Source organism: Eurypyga helias, unplaced genomic scaffold, assembly GCF_000690775.1.
Source record: "Eurypyga helias isolate BGI_N326 unplaced genomic scaffold, ASM69077v1 scaffold38955, whole genome shotgun sequence".
NCBI classification, from domain to species: Eukaryota; Metazoa; Chordata; class Aves; order Eurypygiformes; family Eurypygidae; genus Eurypyga; species Eurypyga helias.
In genome coordinates, this window is record NW_010252908.1 from 26,357 (window position 1) to 42,118 (window position 15,762).

The following is a 15,762-nucleotide window of genomic DNA, read 5'->3' on the forward strand; positions in this document are numbered from 1 at the left end:
TGGCCGGTCCGGCCAAATGGCATTGCCCTCTGGCCAGATCTGGCTAGCACACTGTCACATGGACCACACAAATCCGAGGCTCTTTTTTCTAAAGAGGAGTCGCATTTTTATTTCATAAGTAGTTTTCTGTTCTCAGCTCTCAAGAGACTGTTTTTATCCTTGCCAACAAAAATGTACAGAGAGGCAGAAGATGCAATTTTTTCCCTTTTTGTGCCTATATCTAGGCTTACAAGTAGTTGCATGGCAGCCAGTTTGTCTCTGCAAATCCTTCCAGTTCATGTTTCTCTCTTTTTGGTTTTTTCTTTGTTTGCTTTTACTTACTGATATTTCTGCTTTCTATCAACTATGACAGCACAGCTCAAGGTTACTGTGTCTTACTTGCGGAAGATACAGTAGGTACAGAAGATGAAGTAGTTCTGAAATGGCATCAGTCCTCTCCTGTCTGTGGCACGTAGTCCCCCAGGCTGTCAGGGTAGGACAGATGGTGTTGCCCAGGTTAGCTGCAGCAGCCCTGCTCCACATGGAAGACGGGTAACAGAGCAGCAGTGTCGCCAGAAAGCATTTCTGACGGGTTTGCGTCAGCCTTACTGAAGAAGTGTCAGAAAATGACACTATTTTTTTCCTGACACCTACCATTACTGTTTTAGACATACATCCACAGTGATGAGGAAGAAAGCAGGAGAAGAAAGTTGGCAGATGAATTTACTGTCATAAGGGATTTTTCAGATTTAACGATCCATGATTGGAATTACTCCACTTGCTTTTCTGGCTTTCCATCTATGCCCTTAAATGTAGTTTTCTAAAACAGGCAGCACAGGAGTGAAGGGCATTTCATTTGTGGTGGATGATTCCCATCTTAACCACTAAAAAAAGGGATATGAATGAAGGGAATGTTTAAAGAAAGACTGACACACATGAATGTAATGAGGGGTTTTTTGCTTGTTGTGCCACTGGTGCAAAATGAGGGGAAGAAGGATACAAAAGCAGCAGGGCGAGTGGTGAAGGCGGCCAGAGCAAATGGCAAGTCCGGAGAGATGAGCTGGAGTGGCGCAGTGAGTTAGTGGGGTGAGAACTACTGAGGTTTGCTGAAGGGGAGGGCACATGGCTTGTTCATTAGAAACACCTCAAGACAAATACAGCTGCCGAGCTGTCACCTCTGCCCTCCTCCAGAAATAAAAAACTATGTGCTGGGGTTTTTTTTCCCTATGAAGTTTAGAACTACCTCATTGGAAAACATTTTTGTTAATTAAAAAAGGAGCATGTAGTGTTTTCCTTGAGAGCATGACTTGTAATATAAACAGCTTGTGTGCTTCTGGGAACGGCCGCAGCAGGGTTTCACCACCTGAGCATTTGATCACTCTAAGTTACCAGTTGGTTTCCTCTCCTGCCATTTAGTTCTCCCGTTTGATACTTCCTGTTGCCTTTTACTTACAGACTGATCTTTCCAGCACTTCCGGCTGCCGTTTGCTTCATGCAAACCTATCGTTATTTCACACACTCCTGAGAACGTCCTTTCAAGCACCTGATTTTAAAGCGCCTTTGCAGAGGCACTGAATCAGCGGTGTCGTTTAGGGATACGTTTTTATGTTGCTCATTGCAGGCTAATAGTAAGTGCCACATGCGTCCCCTCAGGCGGGGGCTGTGAAGTTTGTTACACTGTGCAGATTTACACACTGCAGACCAAGCAAGTCTTGCTGTCAGACGTTTCGACTCCCATACGTTACGTATGTAACGGTGTGAGTGTCAAAACACGTAACGTGTGCTTATGGGCATGCATCTTACTGCATACAGACAGCACCCAGCTCTCCCCTGTGCCCACTAAGGAACTTCTCCACAACTAAAGCAGAAGACAGGAGTCACCCACTTTAGCCGTATGTATAGAATTGGTCACGAGTGGGTAGTGTGAACTAATCTGCGTTTGGTAGTCTATTACTTTCTTATCTGTTTAGGTTTGAAATTGGATGAAGGCAATTCACTGTCTAACAGGAAAGTAATATCAAGAGTTAAGGAACATTCCCCCTCTATAGTGCTGTCACATTTCATCTTCATATGGATGTAAACCCAGAGCTGAAACCCCTGAAACAGCTGAAGCTGTTTATGATGACATCATTCATGTACACTGATGTAAAGAGGCAAATCTGACTGTGCATGTGTTTAAGGTAAATTCTGATGAATTAGTTGCACAGAATTTAGGAGAAGCCAATGGAGAAAATGATGTTCCGATACAGTCTTTTGTTCCTAAAGAAATAATTCACAGAAAGAAACCTGCCTCTGCTTAGTGAATTTAGTAGAGAGGCCGTGTAGCCTGACAGCAGGAGCTGATACTGTATATTCTTTCTGTCGCTGTATTTTGCAAAATCTGTTGCAAGTCAGTTAGTTTCCAAGGCTTTTCTTTTTAACCAAGCAGTAAGTTGATTTTTATTTTCCTGCCACAGCAGTACCTAAGCTGTCAGCATAAGTCGGTGTGTCATTGTGAATGCACTCGTGTTCCTTACGAAGTGTGTGTTGCAAGCCAAGGATTTTGTACAGTCTGCCAGGTCGTTTCTATAACAGAGTGGAGTGGTCGAATCCTTCTGACGACATTCGGGACTGGTCCTGGTGTAGTGAAGTGTAAGTGATTTTGCAGCATTTGAGACTGACTTGCCCGTTGTCCCAGAACAGCTGTATTAAAAACCTCCAGTGGCATACCTACGTCAGCTTTGGGTGTTGTGTCTTCATCTCGGAAACGTGGATAGTACACACAGTCAGCCGGGGCTTCAGGCAGCATTTTGTACATTACATCAAAGCTTAAATACAGAAACTTTCTGGGTGGGATTTGTACTGATGCAAAAACCTGCATTTTTTGTGATACTGACTCCAGGGAGCGTGTTCCCTTCCACTGAACGAAGTTACATCCCTCTGTTGTCCAAGTGTGGCTCAGTTCTCTCAATTTTAGTCGCATTATCCAGATAACCCCAGAGGAAGTTACTGTACTCGGGAATTTTGGCAACAATCAAAGACTGACTGTTAGAAGATGCTTACGTCCCAGCTGGCTGCCTCGGGCAGATGTTGCTGTGGTCACGTGGCACCACGTAGTGCTCTGCGGAGCTGGGGCGGTGCCGACGGTCAGAATTCACACCTCCGGAGGCTGTACCAGCACCACCGTTACCGTGCGTACCGAGACATCCCTTCACGGGCGTCACTAGCTTATTGTATGACCGACACCGTGGGAAAAGCAGTGGGCCGTAACTGCGGTGTGGTCACAGTTGTATTTTATAAGGTTTGTAGATTTTTCTGGGGAAAAGCAGACTTTTGAATTACGTAACTCCTGTGATAAAGATGCATGTATAACTAGGAAAAAACCCTATACTTACTTGATAATGAAGGAATAAATGCTACTAATGCCAAGTGTGTGGCTAAACAGCTTTTTTTTCTAAAATAGGGACTGACATGCAGTATTTTTAGAAAGACCAGGCACACTGTGGGTCTGGGGGCAGTGTTGTAACTCACTCTAAGACAGCTGACTGCTGACGGGTGAAGCGCTCCAGCCGCATAAGCTCCAGCTCTACGAAGAGCAACTCCCAACCTGGCAAGCAGGCTGTAGGCAGCACTGGAAAAGGAAAACCTCGTCCTAGAGAGAGCACTCAAAATACCTAGTGTCTGAGGCACATCAGTACCTGAGAACGGGATGCAGAACTACGGCGTCTGTCAGAAACACCGCCTAGTATTGCCCAGGAGGGGCTGTGCTAAGCAGAGCGTTCTGCGGCTCTTAATCCCGTTTCACTAGGTCGAACATGGGCCTGCTTCATCGGGTGCAAAAGAAAAGCTACTTAGGCTGCTCCTCAGCACTTCAACACAAACTTCACAAACAAAACATCTTGGTGGTGAGAGAGGGATGTGCAAGAGGGAAAAGAACTATGTCCCTTCCTGGTTTTAGTGAAATCCCTGACTTTTAACCAATCTCCAAGTTTAATGCTGCAGTGGGGGTAGCGTTTCCTGTGGTGACAGGCTTTATCTTGGCAATAACACAAGGTTGGCAGCCCTACAGTTTGCAGTTCCTTAACTTTTCACGCTGTTTAAAATACTGTTGTTATAACTTTCCATACCATTGCCATGACTTTCAGATAGTTTATATTCCAGGAGATATGGAGAATGGGATCACCAGTACTTACATTTTGGGGTTCTCCCCATTTTCTTCAGGGGGTGAGGGGGAAATGCTGGTATTCCTTAATACACGTAGGAGAGAGAATCCCAAAAGAAAAAAGGAGCTGCATAAGATGATAGTCTTCATCCACGCCACATTCCCTTCAAAATATAGAACTCACAGTTATGTACAGTTGAGGCTGTAGATGCCGGTGAAGTTTTCCTGTCCATACAGGTCATATTCCTTGTACAGGATGTAGTCTTTCAAGCAGTTTGGCAGTGGAAGGAAGGTCATGAAGACAGGGCAACGGAGGCGCAACCGGCCCATACATTCTCGTATCTTCAGACGACAAAGATGCTTCAGAGAGCGAGGATTTGCTAAGGAGGAGAAGGTGAGAGTGATATTTTTAAGTTGTTTATTAAATTGTGTTCAGTTTATTTATTCAATACTCTGCTGCCTGAACAACAGACCTGTGGGGATCTGGCCTTTCTCCCTCAGCCCGAACACCTCAGTTACATTTATAAATAACAGATTTGGTTTCTAAGCTGACTAAATGTAGGCCAGTGCAAGTAGTAAAGTTTGGGGAATGTACTTTAACCCCAAATAAATGGTGCCCATTTTCTGTCAACCTGGAGAATCTACTAAAAGCAAAGCCATGAGTCACTACTTAATCTACACACAGACAAAGAGGACCTAGAGTTAACCTAGACTGGAATTAAATCAATTAAAACCAGTCATTCATTGGATTTGTTCCACCACCTGAAGACCAGGGGAAAAGGTTTCCTCCCCCTGAGGAGGCTTGCATTGTCTACATTGTCAGTGAAGTTCCCAAGTGCTCCACCTAAACTGTGCAATTACTCTCTATCGGCTTTCTGAGAGAGACTTTAAATCCTACATAGACTGATTTTTGTTTAAGAGGTCTCTTACTGTCAAAATACAACTTCTGGCCTAACAAGGGTCAAGCAAAGCACCAGTCTGAGGTAAAGAAATGAAAACTAAAATACCGGCAGCAAACAAGGCCCCAGTCCCAAACCAGCTTGTTTGTCATTTCCAGTGTAAACATCAGATACTTACTTAGAATGGAACTGATGTCCGGCCAGAGCTCCTGTTCTTTGAGAACTGCTTCCAGCTTCCAGCAGATGTTAACGCGATCGACGTAATCCAACATTATTCGCACCACCTTCCCAGACAGATGCTTCAACCATGACAAGGTTATCACTTCGCAGAACTGTTAGAAACAAAACGTTTAATAGGAAAACATTCAGTACTCCTGGAAATGACTTTTGCCTCTGGAGGACAAGAGCAGTTAAATAACGTCAGCAGGACGCGAGGGAGAATGAGCCTTCTGTCGGTCAGGAGCTGCAGAGGTGGTCACAGCTCATATTAAGCCTCACTGCCAGAATCTGAAAATCCGAGAGACGGTTATTTTGTACTAGATCAAAAATGAACTTAAGCAGCTGTATATTTGGCAACGAAGTCCTTAACAAGAAGTTCTACTACTCCCTAAGTGGAATTTAGACCTGTGTCCCAGCATACTGAAGAGGGGGATCCACCAGCCCAGTGCATGTCACACACCCTTATCTTTGGGTTAAAGAAGGGTTTATTAGGTTAAAGTGGACTTTGCAAACTGCCAAACAGTGACACTGACGGGTATCTCTAGACACCTCTAGGTCAGTCCAGGAATTTGTGAATTGCTGCCAGCTCTGGGGTGTCCTTCCAGCAGCCTCCCAGTACTGGTGCTATGACAGGAGACAACCCTGCGAGCCAGCTTGCAAGTCCTTGCTTTCACAGCACGGACAAGACTGCCCTGAAGAGCCAATTCCATGCTGATCATTAGCTGCATCTTCACAATTCAAAAATACTGTTTATCATCATTTGCTGTCATGAACCAGGCCTCATGGCAACATCTGTTTAATTTTAAAGCCTTGTCTATTCCTTCCTTTATGAGGAAACAGTCTTGCAGTTTCAAAACTTTGTTTTAAGTACTTTTTATTTAGTTCTTGGAAGGATGCTGGTAGTAAACCAACCTCTGAAGCCATCTGATATACCTACCATTGTATCTTTGATAACAGTAGAAGTCCACCCATCAGTCACATACTGGGAATGCGAGCTGTTGCCCCGCGGGCAATCAAAGCAGCGGTGCACATCGTACCCATAGCTCATCAGCATTCTTAACATGACTTCGTCTTTCAGAGCATACTGCAGGGCCGAGGGAAAATGTGTTGTGTTCACTCTGCAGAAGTAATTGACGTTAGCCCCGTGTCGGAGCAGTAGATTCATTAATTCATAGTTGCCCATTCTCAAGGCTATTTGGAGACAGTTGATGGGATCTTGGTTCGGCAGGGCTCCAGCATTCAACAGCAACTGTGTCGAACAGATATCTCCATTGGAAACGGCAAAGTACAAGGCTGATTTCCGGTGGTCATCGTAGCCTTTGCGGACTCTCTGATCCAGCATAAAATTGGCATCAAATCCAGACTTGAGGAGAAATTCAAGACACTGAGGATGTGCTCCTGCTGCTGCTGAGTGAACTGGACTTATCCCACTTTCTTTAATGGCATCAAAATTGGTAACTGGAACTAAATTTTTTAGGGCTCTGAAGAGTTATAAAAAGAAGAATCTTAGCATTTTAAACATACTGGTTCTCCTAGCTCAATCTTTGAATTTGCCTGTGTTGCTGGGCTTCAGAGTTCATCGTGACTGTATACACTGGTCTTAATCTTCCCAATCAGTACCACGGCACACTACACCTCTGTACTGACTTCAGCTAACTAAACAGGTAGTTAGCCAGCAATGGATACTGACTTCACACCTACTACACAAATTATTATTCTATTAGACTATTATTCATGAACAATCCCATTCCTTGCTAGAGGATTAATGATTCCTTCTCAGTAGAAGCTTGTCCTGAATGTTGAGAGCATAGTGTTATTGCTTAACCTATAGGAATTAGGGAATTAATAAATATAATATAACATGAATACATATAAGGTATAATTTAATATATACCATATAATTTAATAAATAAAATACAATTAAGTTTAAATATAGCTTAATTAATATATTTAAAATATTAACATACAAATTAAGAATCCTCAGATTCTTAACCAAAGTGCAACATTCCTAGTATGGAAGACTTGTTTCTCACTTACTGGTTGTGATTTTAGCATAAATATCTTCCAGTAGCCTTCCTGTCTTCAAAACAGAGATAACCCCTATCCCCTAAGTTGATTTGTTTATTTAGTACGTTTACTGTACAGTGATGGGGTGGAGAGGAGGCATACCTAAAGAGAGTGAGGACATCCTAGGAACCTCAACATCAGACTGGACAATGTTACTAGAGACAAGTGGGGAAATACTATAGGAATCAGTACGCTCATCTTAGCGTGAGGAAGATTTTATCCTCACTGCTCTGTCATGCTCAGACACAGAAAACTCATATTTACAATGTCAAGAAGAACTCCTTCTACAAAACTACAGATTTGCTGCCTACTTTGAATATGGTAGAATTAGCTAAATCAGTACTTCCGGTGTCACCATTACTTGATTTTTAAGTATATGAACTCACAGAAAGTGTCCTCTATATGCAGCTCTGTGGATTGGCAAGTGACCCGAGTGCTTTGGTACGTTGGCATCAGCCCCATATTCTAGCAAAAGACTCAGAGAGTCTGGATTTCCTCCTCCTGCTGCTTCAAATAATACAGAAGCACAGTCCATTGCCTGTGAAAGAACATTTGCACCTGGAAAGAAGCATCAAGGATATTCACAGTAGTCTCTGTAAGTATCTAGAAGTAATTAACTGGTGCCCATTGCCTCTTGTTCTGTTCTTGGGCATCAATGAGAAGAATCTGGCTCTGTCTTCATTACACCATCCCATCAGATATCTATAGCATTGGCAAGATAGACCCCTCCTGAACCTTCTCTTCCTGTAGCATTGTATATAATAAAGTCTCACCTTTTTGCAGTAAGAGCTCCATAATTTCTGTATGTCCGATCTGTGCAGCCAGTGCTAGAGGTGTGAGCCCATATCCACTGCGGGGGTCAGGATCTGCTCCAGAACGAAGGAGAAGCTTCACCAGATCCTTCCTACCTAGTCTGGCTGCCTCATGCAGAGCAGTCCTCTTGTGGACACACTGCAGATTCACTTTTGCACCAGAATTTATCAACAAGGAGGCCATCTCATACGAATCATGCTTAATTGCTGTAAGACAATAAGCAAAGTGTCAGCCAGAATGTTACTCTATTCTATGCACTGTGGCTTCTGTTATGTGGCAGCCCAGAAAGGCTCAAGCTGTTCCTGGCAGTGCTATTTATACCCTGAGAAATGTCACACTACACTGAAAGGTTTAACTGATCAACAGGTCTGTTCTTTGCTTCCAGAATAACATTAGCTATACAAATAAATAATTTTATGTTAATCTCTTCTCTCCGTAATCCTCTGTTGCGTTCAGTAATGCAACTTTCCTTCCCACTAGATGGAGATCATGCACAGGGACTTGGTGCAGCCAAAAGCTGGCCCACTCACAGCCCTATTTAATCTTCATGAGCAGTTACCATCATACGAAATGAAGTTTAAAATGACTCTGTCATATGCCTTCTTAGCTTAATAAGCCTGATCTGTTAAGTCAGTAAGGATCTTAGGAGTCATTTGCATTGGGTCCAGTAGATGGAATGAATAGGGAACACCTTTCCCTCCTTCTCTCTTTGATCTTCCAGGCTGTGCAGCGTAGAAGACTGAGTGTCCTTCTCTGAGAGAGATTAGGCAGAGAAGCTTCATGTGCCACAGCTGCTTGAAATATCATTGACAGCATGCTATAACCTGTGACGTCCCATTATCTGTAACCTCCATGGCTGCTTTAGATAAGTCCCACACACCCCCTTCTTGGGGGATGGCGCATTTTAATACAGTGCACTTCAAAAGTGAATCCTCTAATCTTTTCTGAGCATGTGGCCCTGACTAGAAGCTTTAGTCATTTCAAAAGGATGGACTGAGGGTCCTACAGGTGGTTGATAGGATTTTTCCTCTTCCTTTAACAACAGTTTTGAAAAAAATACCCTTCCAATACAGAATTACAGTCCAAATTGATGGAAGCAAATGACATGATCATAGGACACTTTTAAAAAACATCTTGGCAAAATATGGTCATTTAGAAATCAAGAATTAGAGTTCTTATGCATGATGAGATTAAAATGGCCTTCACACTAAGACAGATACTAGGTATGGGACCTTCTTCCTCAACAAAAAACATTCAAAGCGAAGTGAACCAAGAATTTAGGTCTGGCTAGCTTCTTCACTCGTCACACAGATTAGTTCCAACAGTGTCTGAATGGGGACAAACACTGGTTTATGCTCTATGTAATGCAGACAAATCAGGGTGGTTTGCTATAATTTTTGAAAATCCAAACCACTTACCATGGTTTTGGGAGAAAGAGAAGCTGAACCAATGACAGAGATACCATGTAAGCAGAGCATATGGATGCTTTATGCCTACAGACATGAAGAACAGTAGTAGCATGAAGAAGCAGAAGGACCTGCTTATCCAGCACCACTGCATAAACGATGCCAAGGAAAGCAGAGGAAGACACTCTGCACTTCATGGAGAAAGCTATTTGATTCTTTGATAAAAAGATGTATCTTCAACCTGAACCTCAAACTCTCTGCAACTGGGGGATGGAAAATGGTAGGTGTCTGGGGCTCCCTGCATTCCATCAGACTTCAGAGAAAGATTTTTAGCTTCTCCTAGTTGTATGTTCCCATACTTCAGTAGACCAATAAGGATAATACATTAAATAATAAATATTGCTAAGAACTTCGTTGTGACAGTCCCTATCTTGGAACTGTCAGCTCATTTAAATCCTTCACACTGTGTAAGATAAGCAGACAGGGACAGCCACAATCAATAACGACATTAACATTTTTTCCTCCTTATAGCAAAATATTTTACATATTGATTTGAAGTCAAACACGTCAAATTGAAACGTAAATGTGTAACTACAATGTCATCTCATTCCCCCACCTCTCCACCCCTAAATAAGGTATTCACCTATAACTAAAGGAGAATCTTCCTCCTCATTCTTAACATTGGGATTGCAGCCACTGAGCAGGAGAAAGCGGACATTGTCTACAAAGCAATTCCTTACTGCCACCAGGAGAGGCGTTTCCCCTTTTAGAGTGCTCTGTTCCCACGTAATGGCACGGGAGGCTAAAACACAGAAAAAGCAGAACACATTTGAAGCTGGATGATTCATTAAACCTGACTTTGTAAAACTTCTGGTGGAAAACCAGGACTCTGTACCTTTCAAAGTTATTTCAAGGATGTTCTTATTTAGCTGTGCTGCAGCTTCATGCACAGGAAGCCAGCCATGCGGATCTGCTTCTTCAAAGGCAGCACTGTGCTTCACCAACTTCATCAATGCCTCTTCTTGGCCTGTGAGATTTTAAGACAGATGCGTATCTCATTACACATCATAAACCAAAATTCAGGCAACTAATATATTGTCATTTATCCCATCCGTGTATGTAGAATAAACAACTTGGGGTTTTTTCCCTCAGAGGGTGGTTTACATGAATGGAACAATCAATGCTTGACATCAACTCACAAAGCATTCTGAATTATACATTGAAGAATGTATTTATAATAGTATGACTAAAATATTTCAAATACAACTCTCTCATGAGCAATAATGCATGAAAGTTTAAACAGGTGTCCTAGTGAAACCGTAGGAAAAAATATTTAGGTTGGCAAAAGTAAAATGAAGCTGATTTAATGGGTTGAGACCTATCTCATTATTCCTGCTTTTACTAACAATCCTATTGGATCTTTAATCAACACAACTGATTATGTTTTCAATTCTATATCTCATCCAGAAACAGCAAAAGTTTCTTGGCTGGAAAGCCTGTTTAAGTAGAGGCCTGGTTTCTGTTCTTGTTTTTTATCCCATCATTCCCAGGAGAAAGCAGCCAGCCCTTCTGTTAGTTACAACTGCAGGGTGAGGGGTCAGGCTGGTCTCAATCTCTGCTGCTGAAGGTCTCCTACATATGGAAGATTATATATTCATAAGGCCAGGCAGCAAGAGTAACTAGAGTTTAGACACATTCTCCATTTTGTGTGAAACATTCATAGTGTTTGCTTTTCCAGAAAAGACTTGGTTTCTTGATTCCTACTCCACTAAATAGCTCTAAAACTACTACGACATGTGAAAGGACTGGACTGAAGGTTTCCCACTGCCAGAAAACTGCCCAAGCAACTCTGCTACTTATGCTCATTGTTTAGTTATCTCTGTGACTCAGGATACAAATGGGTTATACCACAAAAAGTAGAGGTTTCAGAGGAGCAGACTAAGAGCATCTCATATTGAAATACAGTGAAGCTTGGCAGTTAAGGAACAACTCTGGAACACTCTGCAGGTAGAGGAGGGATCTTAATCTGGGTATCTCAGAAAGTGGCAAATGCTTTGATGAAGTATTAATTGACATGGAGCCTTGCCATCCTGTTGCTTACTTTACAAGAAAGGCCTGGCATTTTACCCTAATTTCAGGAGATGAAGCACTGGAATCTGCACTGGAGAGAGAAGTGACATTTGAACCCATCCCATTACCATCTAATAAATTAGCTTTTAGGTGTCCTCGTTTTAGTTGGCTTATTCCTCACAAAACTATATAAAGAAAAACTGAACTTAAATCAGGTGCTCAAACACCTACGATGTAGGCATTGCTCAACAATGCAATATCCAAGTGGTATAAGCTTAGTGCAGTGTATTTGTACTTAACTGTCCGAATTGCTGCAATTATCTTTCCATGTTCTTTACTTGAAGTATACCGGAAACTGCATGAACAGACCAAAAACAAAGTGAGAAGTAAAAATTAATGGGATGTTCAGGATACAATTAAACCTTAATTTAGATACTCAGGTCTAGACTGCATGTTAGATATATGTAAGTAGGTTTTGTCAGGCTTTAGCATGTTAAAACACATTTTTAATTGGTCTTCCCATGCCACTATAAATACTGAATTTTTCACACAAAGGCCAACAATTAAATACTAAATGAGGGAAAGCTACCATACTAATCTAATTTTACATCACACACTTCTTCATAAAACCTTGTATTCATTTAGATATTGATGTAAAACACCTGAAAGTTTCATACATTCCATATTTTCAAGGAAATGGCTATATTTTTTTTTCATGGAGAACTCGGAACAAATGAGCCACCAGTTGTTTGCAGTACCCATGAGGCAAGGTCAGAACAATACAACACACAGAATCACAAAGGCAAATAAGGTTACTGCATGTTTATAATGATGCCAAGAAAACAGCCAGAACAGAAGTAATAACTTATTACCTTCCATCCACTGTTGCACTGCCACTTGTTTCAGTTTTATGCCTATCTTGTAAGCTTTCCTGAATAGCTTGTTGGGTAGGGATTTCATCATCAGAATCACCATCCAGCATGTCTGTGGCAAATCAGCACAACCTGGATTACTCTTCTTAAGGAAACACTGCTTTTTAATCGGAAGCAGGTGTGAAACCTTCAAGTTAAATCTGGAGTAATAAAAATAGCAATAGTTGTTTAAATAGCAACAGGTATGAAACATAGTTTAAAATAAATTAATTGGAACTTTTCCATCTCAAACCCCAGCCTTCTCCCAAGTATTTACGTTTGTGCTGCAGAGAGTTATTCTCCTCAGAACAGAGTAAAGGCTTTCTATTCCAATAGATGTGCCAGCTTTTATCTCTGTTCCACAGACTGAACACACAGAACAGCTACTTGTTCTGGCATTACTTGATAGAAAGCAACAAAAATCAGTAAAACTTAGTTTCCAGATAAATAGCCATTCTCTATTAAGTCTTTTAGAGACTCAGATATCATCACAATTGTGCTCTGATATTTCCTTAGTCAGAAAACAGATGTGCAGTAAGACTCGGGAGGTTTTTTCGGTTTGTTCACAGAGGGCCTGGAAGTGAAGGGCAAGCGAAGGACATAGAATTTTTTAAAGAACAGCTTTTGTTCAAACTGTTTCAAAAAGATATTGTTAGGGCCATACCTTGTAGTCAGGAAAGTATTGTAGATTTGTGTTATTGTGTGCAGCAGCCTTCCAGCTGAAACATCAAACTCCATGCTTGAAGAAAGACCAACTTTACCACCTTATGTACATAATCTACAGCCATTTAGAACACATAAACTTACAATTCTGCATTCTTCATCAATGCATGCCTAGGTTTTTCTAATACTTGTAAGGGATATATATGAAATATTGCAAAAATATATATCCAAATACAGGCAGAAATAAAACACACTGGTGTAACCACAATGGAGTTAATGGAGGGAAAAAAAAGGCTTAAGAATAGCATTAGTTGAAAAAAAGTTTGCCAAATTGAAAGGCTTCCATTAAAAATATTTTTACCCTTTCAAGGTTGTAATACAAACAATGGAGCATGAAATAAATCCCACTGGTAGTCTCTTAAGTCTGAATGTTAAAATTTAAGAAGAAAACATAAAAATTATTAACAATCAAATCAATCATTAAATAATATAACCTGTGTAGAGGTACACTGTTATATGCATAAGCAGTCACACCGCTCTTTTGTATATTCAGCTACATGCTACCACAGATGAAAGTTGCAGATGTTCTGGCTCAAACCTCTCATCTGCTCTACCATATCAAAACTTCCACTTCTTTTAAGATAGTTGGCCTACAAAAGCCAACCAAAAATAAAAAGAATAAGCCAAACTGAATGCAAATAAATAAATTAGAAAATGAATGAGCACACCAAAATGAAGGAAGTTGTCAACAGGCCACTTACAAAGTTTGGAATAATTCTAGAAACCTCTTACAGTTGAGCAGCAGTAATTCCTGGCAAACCTGCATCATTTAATGTGTTACCTGCTCCACCTAATGTGTAATTGCAAGGCCTTGCTCTGGAATTGCACATGTAGCAAAGAAGAGAAATATATTAACAAAATCAACAGACAAGTAACAGTTATTCGGTTATACTACAGTTCAATAAGTATAGAAACACTTTAAACTATGTCTTTTTTTAAAAAAGACTGCTAATTTCCCTATGAATTGAGAAAATATACTGGTTTTCCTCACCTGAAAGAGGGAAGACCTCACACGTTGAAGAAGCAATTATTAAGTTGAAAGTGATATTTTCAAGATTGAAAATGATCTCAGTGGAGCCTATGTCCATTAATAGCTCACTATAAATACCCGATCATAAGATACTCTGGGACTTTCTCCATGTTTCTTTCATATAGGTTAGTTATGTTTAATAAACTGATCTGACAAATGGTGTCAGCAAAAGAAGGAATTAACAGTCCAGTTTCTCTGTAAAAGTACACTTGTTAAAAGTTTTTTGAATGAGAATTTGAGAATTTTAAGTAGTAACTATTACATTATGGAAAGAAAACTATTTAGCACTTTTCTAAGAGAGTAAACTGAAGATACTGTTAGGAGCTTACTTAAAAGACTAAGACAGCATAAAAACTAAAACCAATAAATGTAAACATAAACAAGAAAATCAAATCAAGAACTCCATTAAAAATTACTATGTGTTTCTGATTGCTTAATCAAAAGTCACATATTAATAGAAACAGAAAAAAACCCAACAGGCAAACACATGGAGTCTTTACAGGGAAAAGCAGTTTCGGACGGACAGCCCCATGCTGAACAGTTAGGCTGGTGTAACACACAATAAGCAGGGGAACGAAGGACACAGATGCCCAGTTGTAACAGCGATGGCAGGATGGCGTGAGACTTTCATGTGCTTAATGTACTCCTACTGCATTTCACAGAGGGATCCTTACAAAGAAATGGTGATGGTGAGTCTGAATGCAAGGTGGAAACAGCTCTTTGCTAGAGGAGATCTAGGAAGAATGCTTGAGTAATTTTTTAAAAGAAAACAAAAGTGGAGAATCCGTGAAGAAATCGAAACTGGACTGCCTCTCTGTAGCCATAGGGATACATTACACTTAATGGCAGGTGGTCATAAGAAGGATTTTATCATTTATTCTTCACAGAAACTATTTGGGAAAAAAAAAACAACACAAACGCTTACAAAAATCAGAATATCTAAATTAAATCCTGAAAAGAGGAATTTGACAAGGAAGGCAGGCATCAGAAGTACCTACTATAGATAGTTAAATGATTTCTTATACCACAAACTTCACTGCAGCTTTGACAGAACACAGGCTATATATAAATCCAGACTGAGAACTCAAAACTTACTGCCTACTAGCTTTCCACTCACATTATTCAGCACTCTTAATGCTTCAAGTTCATTATCTGTAATGTTTGTTACATCTCAGAAAGCAAAGAACATTTTCACTTTCCATTAAGATACATTTTGGATATTCAAGTAATTAATAAAATTGATGTTTACACATTAATATTACCAAAGGCTAAAATCCTAGCTGTATTTTTAATAGATTTTAATGATGCTAATAACAACACATACTTATTTAAAACAACATATTGAGGGTCAGAAAATACTTTGCATGCCCTCTTTTATTACAAAAAAAATCCAGATGTTTTGTTTACACCGTACGTTCCACTTCCTCTGTAAGCCAACAGAAAGAACAGGAACTCGTGAAGTCTGCATGTGAACTGCCCAGAGTTAGTCGTCCAGCTGGCAGAG

General features: G+C 40.6%; 1 protein-coding gene across 1 annotated transcript; it reads right to left on the reverse strand.

Annotated features, from left to right (window-relative positions):
* Positions 1-4,306: 4,306 nt before the first annotated feature.
* Positions 4,307-12,576, reverse strand: ASB14 (ankyrin repeat and SOCS box containing 14). The gene is made up of 10 exons (XM_010152507.1): positions 12,467-12,576; positions 11,895-11,949; position 11,652; positions 10,420-10,551; positions 10,168-10,326; positions 8,079-8,324; positions 7,692-7,863; positions 6,176-6,719; positions 5,198-5,351; positions 4,307-4,500 (listed from the first exon to the last, which is right to left on the reverse strand). Exons 1-10 carry the CDS (start codon positions 12,574-12,576, stop codon positions 4,307-4,309), a joined length of 1,767 nt encoding a protein of 588 aa, XP_010150809.1.
* Positions 12,577-15,762: the final 3,186 nt, after the last annotated feature.

Excerpts from the sequence above, each read along its gene's own strand:
- ASB14 (XM_010152507.1), bottom strand. The coding sequence starts at position 12,576 with ATGCTGGATGGTGATTCTGATGATGAAATCCCTACCCAACAAGCTATT. Across the intron at positions 10,327-10,419 it reads CCTTGAAATAACTTTGAAAG|CCTCCCGTGCCATTACGTGG; the intron begins GTACAGAGTCCT and ends TCTGTGTTTTAG. Across the intron at positions 6,720-7,691 it reads GCATATAGAGGACACTTTCT|AGCCCTAAAAAATTTAGTTC; the intron begins GTGAGTTCATAT and ends ATAACTCTTCAG.